The sequence below is a fragment of the Seriola lalandi genome, unplaced genomic scaffold (genome assembly GCF_002814215.2).
Source record: "Seriola lalandi dorsalis isolate HSWRI2012SDOR001 ecotype SW California unplaced genomic scaffold, Sedor1 jcf7180002054581, whole genome shotgun sequence".
Taxonomy (NCBI): domain Eukaryota; kingdom Metazoa; phylum Chordata; class Actinopteri; order Carangiformes; family Carangidae; genus Seriola; species Seriola lalandi.
The window spans coordinates 1,398,305-1,409,078 of record NW_019525134.1 but is presented as its reverse complement, the minus strand read 5'-3'; the positions used below and the strand labels follow the sequence as shown (position 1 = coordinate 1,409,078).

The following is a 10,774-nucleotide window of genomic DNA, read 5'->3' as shown; positions in this document are numbered from 1 at the left end:
CCCCCAAAAGGAACCTCCCCGCCCTCGACGTGGTCGGGTGGGCTCTCCGTGTATTTACAGGCCCGTCGTGCTCGTCGTGAAACGTGATGTCCTACAGCACATCATGTAGGCCTGCTGGGTCTGAGTACGGTCAGACATGAAAGTGTTGTGGGTTAGTTTCCAGTTCCGTGACATCAAACAGAATGGACCACTGAGGCTGGGATCACACGGTTTCAAGTCTGAGCTTCTGTGGCGCTGTCCAGTCCTGAAATGTCGCTCTCCAGTGCTGAAAGTCAGGCAGCCGCTTTTCCATGACAGTGACCACCCAAACAGAAACCCATTAGACCAGGGACCTCATTTATTATTATGGTTTTAAATCAAGTGTAAAATAGCTTCTATCTATCTATCTATCTATCTATCTATCTATCTATCTATCTATCTATCTATCTATCTATCTATCCTTAATCATATTGAGGATCCCTGGAAACACTGCACAGAGATCTCAGTTGTTTCAGCAGCACTCTTTAGAGACCGTTTTTATAGACCGTGTCTATAAAGAGAGTTGAATATATTTAGCTTTCATAGAGAATCTGACATTGTTGGTGGACTCGCTTTATGTAGACAGAGACCTGTTAAACCTTAACATACCCAGCATGTTAGGTTAGCTGCCTGCATCAGATAAGGGTCTTACTTGTATTTTTGATTGATAGGTTCATTTCTATTCTCTCTGTTCTGTGGTTTTTACTGATTTTGATCTGTAAAATGGGAGGAAACTGAAATATGTGCTCATAGGAGCAAGTTAACGCCAGACATGAATTCACTAGAGGGTACGTACAGTTTTTCAAAAGGCTAACAGTCTCTCTTCTTGCAATTTTGAGACTTAATTCACTACCAATATCTGTTTATTGCATCACTCAAATCAAGAGATTAATCTATAAACATGAGGGGATATTACCGTTGTATGTGCCCTAATTAGGGAAGCATGCAAAGTCTCAATTCCATTTATCACCTTCAATTAAAAGTGGAGATTATCCACCAAAGTAGCGGATTAAAAGTAGTTACTCCACCTTTCTGTGGCGCTTCCAGTTCGTCCCTCAAAGTCGACAGTTATTCACAGGGTGTGCAAGCTGGTGAGAAATGTTGACAGTGCACTAACAAGACTTCTTGGTTGGTTGAGGTGCCAGTTCAGAGGCGACGATAGTGTGAACCTCCTACACCTTTGTTGAAAGAATATGAATGTGAATATCCACAATGTACAATTTTAATACTGTTACAGCTGTTTGAAGACATAAAACATGACACATAATAATAATAATAATAAAGCTGTGAGTTTTTATATGGTCAGTTTCTGTTTGGGCCGGTTGGCAGCTGACAGCGACCACCAGCACCACCAACTATTCACAAGGATTTGTTGTTGTTAGAGGATTAGTAATGTGTGAGCATGTAAAGGTGACCTTTATACAGAGTTTTGTCTCACACTGCTAGAGAAGCTTATTCACATTTATTGTCACAACATACTACAGCCTTTTATCACAGTGTACAAGGTTACAATTTCATTTTCCATTTCATTGATTGATTGGTGGATAGCAATAAAGAATGCTAAATGAAGCACATTTAGCTGCTCCTCCTTCATCTTAAGCCTTTCAAGCATTTTTCATAAGACTTTCTATTTACCTGCTGATACATCATGTAGCAGAGGATTTAAGATTTAATGTAAAAACTTGGTTTCGATATGGGCAGATGTTAGTATTGCAGGTTAACTCATATTAGTAGGTTGTTGGTGTTGTTTTTTCATGGTTATAATCAATAACGCTGTCAATAACACATTGTGCCTGCTGTCCATTCTGTGTTTCAGTGAAAACATGGAGGGGTTAAACTTTCACTTTACAGGAACCTGTATCTTTTCAAATAAACAACTTTGTTTTCTACAAAAAATCAATGATAGGTTGTAGGTCAGAAATGAGATGAATGGAGTACACAGTCACCCTCAACAATAACCATTTCTACATTAAAACAAAAGAGAGAAATATTATTATGAACATGTCCTCAGTGTAGAACTAGGCTTGATTCTTGTGCTGGAAACAGTCCCACGTGTGTAGGAAAGGCTATAAATACAACATTATTGATTCCCAGGTGATGATCTCACTCATCTTTCAGCAACGTATTTTATTTGGAATGAAAATGGTGTACCAGAAGAAAGGGGGGAGTTAAAAGTGCATTTTCTCCTACAGTGTTAAAAACAGCTTGTCAGAGAATTTGGTGAATGATACTCATCTGCTGCTTTGGGTTGGTTGTGGCTCAGCTGTTACCTGATGTCGGCTCTGTGTTTGTGATTAGTCTTGGATCATTAGGATTTGTCTGCATGACAGTTGGTCTATAGGTCTCACTGTAGAAACTGTCACTCAACACAGGTTTCTGTTTGTCTTTCATTCTTCATCATTCATTTAGGGATCACACAATCAACAACAACAGGATGGAAGAGGATTAGAATTTTACTTAAGAAAAGAAAAATAGATTTAAAAAAATCAAATAAAAATCAATTATTACTTTGTAAATATTAAATTGTATACATCTTAATATTTCTGGTGCATTTGCTTCCCTTGCTGCAGAGAGCAGAGGTAGCAGAACATGTTAACGTGAAGACGAGGCACTTTTCGTGGTGCTTTCACTTTTCAGTGTCAAATGACACTCTCACTTAAACTCTCGGCCGCTCACGGTCATTATTGGTGCATCTGAAAGAATAGGACTATGTAGGGCACAATACAACGTGACATGACAAATCAACTTGACTTTTGCAAAGCCCAGCTGATCTTTTGTGATTGACGGTAATTATCGCAACTCTGCAGTGCTAACATAAGGAATTCTTCATCTGTGGACCACAGTGAATCTTACAAATCCTACCAATTTGATCTTATTTTTATTTCTCAATACACATGTGTAAATGTGTGAACCTTTCCGTCCTTTTGATTCACACACTGTCCCACAGTCTCCATCGTGTTGTTATTATTCTGTATCTGCCAGATCTGGTCAATTCACACAAAAACTCCACACTAACAACTATTGAATTGAAAATGACAAATAATCACCCAAATAAATATTAATATTATTAATATAATATTTGTGACCTCCCCCCAAATTTAATGTGCCAAACCTCTTCCTCAGGTACCCACTGTATGATAACAGATATGAAACGTGCCACAGAGAGGAAGAGGGAGGAAGGTCATTAATGATCATGAGAAATGAGTCAGAAATATTTGATCTGTATTTCACTTTTGAACAGTTTATCTTGTGTTAAAGACATTTGACTGATGTACAGTTGAGTAAAATTAGACTTACAATTGCAAAATGTCACTCATTTAAAATCTGTTAACTGTAATACCCAGCCATTCTTATTCTCTTTCTTTTTGATCTGGCCCTTTAACCACTTTATATTTGTATATTGTTATCAACAGGTCTGCCCCAGCCGCTGGAGCCCCTGCACCAGAGGGAGGGAGTCAGGCCCCTCCCAACCTCACCAGCAACCGCCGTCTGCAGCAGACACAGGCACAAGTGGATGAGGTGAGTCCACACCTCGCTTCACGTCATGTTGTCAGGCTCGGACGTGGACGTTTGGACCTACTGGTGGTCCAGTCCTGGCTCCGTGCTCAGAGAGTACACACATTTCTAACAGAAGAAACACAAACCTTTCATTGTTGGGAAGGTGATTGACTCTAGTCATTTATGTAATGATTCAAACCGTGTTACCAGTCCAGCTCCATCCTGTCAGCCGCTCACACAGAGTCATCAGCTGATTACGCTGCACTGCTTTGTGTCTCTCTCCCCAGGTGGTGGATATCATGCGTGTAAACGTGGATAAGGTTCTGGAGCGTGATCAGAAGCTGTCAGAACTGGACGATAGGGCCGACGCCCTGCAGGCTGGAGCCTCTCAGTTTGAGACCAGCGCTGCAAAACTGAAGAATAAATACTGGTGGAAGAACGCCAAGGTGAGGACATGCAGACGAACTCACTCAAATAACAAACACATGTGTGTAAAAGCTGCTTTGCTCCGTCCCACTGACAGAAGAACAAAGAGGGAAGCCTCTGAAAATGAGGCCGGTCACAACTGTTGATTTCTGATATACAAGACATCCACATCTACATTTACTATCTAATATGCTCTTGTTAGATGTCATAAGATTATACAATAGTATGTCAAAAATTACATCCTTCTGCTTCTCTAACAACTTCTTCTGAAAATCCACTGACTACAGATGATGATTATCCTGGGTGTGATATGCGTGATTGTCCTCATCGTCATTATTGGTAAGAATACTTTCATATTTTGTGTACACATAAATGAATCATTGTTATTATTAATCAATTGTCTTTCACATATTGAACACATATATACAGTATGAGGAATGTCCCAGAATGAAACAATACATTTTATTTGAAAACAAAATAGTTTCCATTTTAACAAATCCAAACATTTTTCTGGAAGGAAATGATGATCCTGTATTTTAAATCATTATGAATTAGACTTCATATGTCTCTTGTCTTGTTTATTTCCACAGTGTACTTCAGCACCTAAGAAGAGTTGGTCCTACCCCAGTCTGATCCCAACTTCCTTGCTACAAAAAAACAAAACCCTCAAATTGATGACAAGATTAACCACAGATAATTAGTTTATTATATATATATCTATATATATATATATCTCCCTGATTAGCCTTGATATAACACCCCTAAACCCTTCAGGGCCCCATGGCTCCCCCACTTCCACCACCTCCCCTCTGGACCCCTGTCAATATTTGTCCTGTGAGTGTGTGGCCCTGTCTCCTTTCTGGGTACTCTTGGCTTTTCTAACCTGCCATACTGAGAACCAAACACTTGTGACGATGCAACAACAGAAAAGGAAACAACGATTGGCGATAATTGTTACATAACTGATATATATAGTTCTTTGTAGAGTTTTATTCTGATATATACTGTTTTGTAGGTGTGTGTGCGTGTGTGTGTGTGTGCATTTTGTATTTTTTAATTTTTGTATTAATTTTACGTATGCTTCAGCGTTAACTACTGCCTATTAATCGAAGTGTGTATCTTGCATGTTCTCATCATCTGTCTGTCCCTGGCTTTCTCTCTCTTTTCGGTGTATTTTTGCACAGTGGAGTTAGTCTCCGTTTAACTAATGAAATACCAATTCATTTTCAAATTCACCTGTCAACCGTGTCCACTGAGACCGTTCACAATAAGCCAGAGGACTAAAACTTGTACTAAAACTAATCATGAAGTTAGAGAAATTGGAGCTATTCCACAGACAAACTGCCCTTAAACTTCCCCAGGTTTCTGCTACTTCAGCTTCAAATTTCTATAACTTGATGCCATCGAGAACTCAAGTCTTAACTTCTTTCGTGGCTTCCTGAGAGTCAGTGCTCGCTGACATCCATCAACCACATAAACAATGCATGAATTGTTCAACTAATCCCCATTAATCATCAATCCCACTCATTTCCACCTGACCCTCATCTGTCTGTCCACCTCATCTCGAGTGTCTTTGACACCACACTCCTCTTCTGTCTCAGCATGCGTCATCATCTCTATTTCTTCTAATAATTTAAAAACTGCCATAGTAAAGTTGGACCAATGTCTGTAGATGTTTCTTTTTTTTTTAATGATTACGTAGTGTCTTATTTCGAAAACATTCCTTCATTGCAGTCTAGTGCAAAGGCTCTTACTGTAGCACATGTAAGTGTAAGTATCTTTAAAAAATGTACATGCGATGAAACTTGTGTCGAAACGTTGGTCATAAAAACCATAGGAGAAAAAAGTTATAGTCAATAGCTGTAAGGGTTCGTTTTGGATAGACGGGATTAGACTTTCAGTCTGTCCAACTTCTTTTTTTCTCTAATATCAGTGATGTTATCTTAACATTACACTTGCAGTATACTGTGGAGATGTCATTCATGTCAAACTGTGGATATGGGCTTGAAAAACAATTCAAATGCCAGGGGAATAAACGGGAAAAAAGTTTCATAAAGCAAAGGTTAATTCTCACTGGCCCGTTACCTACGTCGATACTGAGAAGCCTTAGTCTCCAGTTACTTCTGTTAGTTACTGTAGAATATTTTCAGTCACACGCCCTCACACGTGTAGTTTGTGTAGGGGGGGTGCCTGGCTGCAGAAAATCTGTTTAAAATGCACAAACGACCTTGTTTTTGATGGCGCTGTCTGGCTGGTCAATAGCCTGGCCAAAGAAGATTCTCCTGCAGCAAAACCTCTCCACATGAAGAGCACATACAAAAAAAAACAAACAAAAAAAAAAAAACAATTTAGCCTTATTTGCAAATTCAGGAACAGGGACAGAGGCTAATGAGGAAATTGTCAAATTCACAGATGAGTTTCAGTTCAGCCGTCTGCTAACTTTGGGGTAGGTTAGTGACAAGAAACATGAGAAGCAATGGTTCAAAAAAAAAAAAAAAAAATGGTAGCATTCCTAAGAAGAGTGTTTTGCTAGTGCAGTGGTTCTGTCTCAGTGTTTCTCCCTGTAGTTAAGGCCTTTTTTCTTTTCTAAATATAATAGATTATATTTTTTATTATAGTATATTTTTGTGTGAAACAGACAGGTAAAGAGGAAGTGTGCGATCAGTACCACTTTGCTGCCAACAGCAGTAAGCTCCTCTTTACCTCTGTCTGGTGTGTTTTTTGTAATTCAGCTCCATGCGTTATACACTGCCAAACAACAAGGGAGAGGCTTCTATTGTTACTGCAATTATTTCTTTCATTGGTGCCCTCGCTGGTTTGATCTTGACTTATTCTTTTACTGTTTTTGGCATCTGCTCCTGTGTATATGACCTTTTTGGCTACTTGAGCAGGAGAACAGGACAATGTGATGCACTTGGTTTTTAATGCTCTGTCAAAAAAAGGCCTTTATAAGAAGGCAAAGCGAAAATTCCTTAAAACCAGGAGAGGTACTTTTAGGGATTTGAAACCATTTTTTATTTGCAGGGTTTTGCTCGTGGTCGTAGTCAATCAAAGCTTGGAGATAGTTGCAGTTCAGTTATTTAATCAAATCTGTGTTTCATGAACTGGAGGATTTCTAAGTGTGCAGGCCTGCATTAATAAGTGCTTGACAGGGAGCAACTCAGCTCCTGCTTTGCTGCCACTGATGCCATGTTAACAAGTTCAGCTGCAAGCTACAGCCACTGGACGGCTATAGAGACCACAAAACCACCTGCAATATTTCAGATCAAGTGTGTTTAAAGCCTTAGCAGCCTTCTCTCTTTTCAACATGACTTTTTATCTTCCCCACGAGCTGAGTAGAAACAACCAGCCCCCCTTTTGCTCAACTCACTGATTCAGAATCCTACAGGATGTATGTGTGTGTGTGTGTGTGTTTGTGTGCGTGTGTGTGTGTGTGTGTGTGTGTGTGTGCGCAGGTGCAGCAGTGTAAGTGTGTGAGTGTGTTAGAATAGCTCTGTCTTGGGAATATCCCTAGTTTATCCCGACAGATTAGGCCGCTTAAATCTCAGAGTGAGGGCACGTTGTTTCCTTGACCACTGAAGTACACAAGCAGAGAGGTTACAGATCTGTCGGCCAGTTCCATTAGGAAGGACCCCAACCTCAACAAACCCACTCTTCCTCTCCGCTCCCTTATGTGTTTTACTCTTAATAGAACAAAAGTAACCTGCAGAAGATTACCAAAGACCAGATTCCCACGCTTACGCTGCCAACTGCCATCAAAAACAAGCAGAGAGAAACAGGTTATTCCAACCGTCCGAGTCTGTTTTAAATAGCTTATGCCCTTCCCCTATCTATCCACGATTACAGGACCTCTTAACGACGACACACTATTTATATGGTGTGCCAGTTTGGCTTGTGAGTGTGCCCTTCTAATATATGCAAATTAAACCAAAACATAAGGACCGCATGCTTCAAATCTCCAATACAGTCTCCCCACCACGTGTATCCAGGTCTGAAGAGCTTCTTTAATCTGTAACAAGTTTTTAGACACATGATCCTGTAACTGATAATAGCACAACTCTTCTTTTTTTCTGTCTCCATAGTGCTGCCAAGTTTGAAAGTGAAAAAGACAGAAACAAACTATAGCTATTAGACATAAAGAAAAATGTTATAAAAAATCTGCATTGTTCGGTGTCGTAATATGGGGGTGTTTTGGGGGTAGGGGGTCCTATATCCTCAGGTTTAAGGTATTAGCGATTTACCAAAATATATATGAGGACAAAAACTATATTAATAAACTGTAAAAATTGGGTTTTTGGCAATAGAAAATCACTTTAGGCTTTCAAACGTGGTCCTTTCAGCCATCCTGCAGGAGTTAACCACACAGTGGACTGAAGTGAAATAACACTACTGATTGGGGTAGGACGTCTGTGTTATCCATGAATCCAGTTGTTGTCCTGTGAGTGCTCAAACAATTTGGTCACAATGGTGAAAATGAAGTGAGTGCTCTCTTTTTCTGTTGCTTTATTGTCTGTATGAAAAGAAGTGCGTATAATATATTTTAACACCGTGGCACTTTTTCTGTTGTGATTCTTTGATTTTTTTTCTTTTTTGGAGGGATGGGAACATGATTTGATGGAGAATATTGTCTTATGTCAACCTCAGGAATTGTTCAGTGATCTCAACTTAACGCTGTGTTCAGGTCATTTGGGGGTGATCCGAGGAGGAAAAGTGTTCAGACCCTCTTCCAGGTTTGAATTCCAACTGATGGACTTGTAATTCAAACTTGGAAGGAGCCAAGCAGAAAGACAGAGACCAACAGAAGATCCAAACCTTCAACAAAACAAGGTGTGATATGTTCAGAGCTTACTGTTGCCCCCAGATGGGATGAGTACAGCAACAGGAGGGAACCTTATGAGTCGCTGAATGTTCACTGGATGGCTATAAACATACAATATTCAACTTAATGTATGTTAACATGTTTTATTTTGAACCAAATATTGTATTTTTTTTTCTTTTGCATCAATTTAGTAATAACTCCAGATGTCACTGAATTGTTTGTGTGTAAGCACTGAAGGGTAAAGGTAAAGAAAATGGGGAGCTAATGGGGAAAAAAAGTATTTTTACCTTCAATTGTCCAGAATGCTTAGAATGATTCTACAGTTTACATCAGATTGCTGTTTGTATCTACAAGATATATTTTTTGTTTAAATCTGTTTATTTTTGAGGAAAGATTTTTGATTTCTCTTTGGGACTGGGATTTCTGGGATGGAGGTCCATGTTGCCCCTTTTCGTCTGGCCTCACTGGAGGGACAGGGCCGGAGGATCACGGGCAATGTGCTCAGTTTTATTTTCTTTCTTTCTTTTCTTTTGCTTTTATTTATTGATAGATTTATTGTGCTGTCATTTGGTATGGGATTAGAAACTAAACAAGGTTGACTCAACGTAAAGGAGAGGAGACTGAGTGACAAACTAAAGTACATAAAATAATTGTAGTGTAAATCTATCAATGTCTTATTATATTGATGAACATCATGAAATATATGTATATTGGAAAAACAGTATCTATGACAACTTGTACTTTTGTGTGTGCTTCATGTGATTTGTGGGTGTGCAACAATGGGCAGATGCAATTTTGACTGCATTTCTGGGACCTTATCTGACCTGTATGAATAAGCATAAATTTATTACCAATACAAAGATAAACCTCTTTCCTTAATTCATCCTGATTACATGTTAGTGTGTTTCAGAAATGCATGAGACCTGCAGACATACAGGACATGCATTCGTCTAGAGTTACCTCACACAGTCATGTTTAGAGTCAGTAACACACACACACACACACACAAACACACACACACACACACACACACACACACACACACACCACTTCAGTCTACTCATTTTTACAAACAATGGGTTATGTGCATTTCATCCTATTCATCTGCTGTTAAAACTATAATCCCCTCTCAGAGTATGAAGAACCATAATGCATTGGAAGTCACGATATCAATGACATTTAAAGTTTCATCAGTGAAATCTATAGATTAATTTAAATGGCGTGTGCCATCTACATACGAAGGATGCAGGATGTATACATCACAGTGTAAACAGTTCAGATCCCACAGAGAAGCATTAAACCTCATTCAGGCTACATGCAGCGATACAGTGGGTACAGCGGCCACAGCGGCCATGTGTACACCATCGTCTGTGACTCATCACCTTTGACCTGATTAGAAATATCTGCACAGCAAACATTATTTACACACATACTGTATTTTGATGGTGAGATCATCTCTGTATCATTTTTTTGGTTAACAGCTATCAGAATATGACTCTTATTAAAATACTACAGGGACGTTGTTCTTAGTAACATCTATCTAAATGGAGAATGTAGCACAGACTGATAAAATAAATGATTATATTATTTATAATTTCAGCTTTCAGAATATTTGGGTCACAGACTCTAATGCATCATCGTGGTGTAACATCTCACCAAGTGTAAGATAAACACCTAGTGACAGGACCGTTAGACAGTAGGGGGTTAATTAAATGGGCATAAGGCACAGTCTCTAAAGGGTTAATAAGCTGTATTTACTGCCTCTATTACTGGTTAATAAATCACAAATGCTTCAGATCAGTTATAAGTCATTAATAAGAACAACTGTTGGGTTGTTAAATGTGGGAAAACCTCCTCCAGCATGACTCTATTTATAACTGCAGGTGACTAACGAACATTGGCTGCTAGCTTATGACAGAGGAACTCATTATCTTTTATTAACTAACATTTCAGACTGAATACAAGATGTACTAGTAGGAAGAGAGAGGCACAGACTTGATGGAGGGGGCTCCT

General features: G+C 39.2%; 1 protein-coding gene across 1 annotated transcript in view; it reads left to right on the top strand.

Annotated features, from left to right (window-relative positions):
- The window catches only part of vamp2 (vesicle-associated membrane protein 2), an 11,217-nt gene extending 1,573 nt beyond the window's left edge, over window positions 1–9,644 (top strand). The window contains exons 2-5 of the mRNA XM_023418332.2: window positions 3,432–3,537; window positions 3,804–3,962; window positions 4,230–4,281; window positions 4,533–9,644. Of these exons, the coding sequence (XP_023274100.1) occupies window positions 3,432–3,537; window positions 3,804–3,962; window positions 4,230–4,281; window positions 4,533–4,549 (334 nt within the window). The 3' untranslated portion in view covers window positions 4,550–9,644. The remainder of the gene's footprint in view (window positions 1–3,431; window positions 3,538–3,803; window positions 3,963–4,229; window positions 4,282–4,532) is intronic.
- The last annotated feature ends 1,130 nt before the right edge of the window (window positions 9,645–10,774 follow it).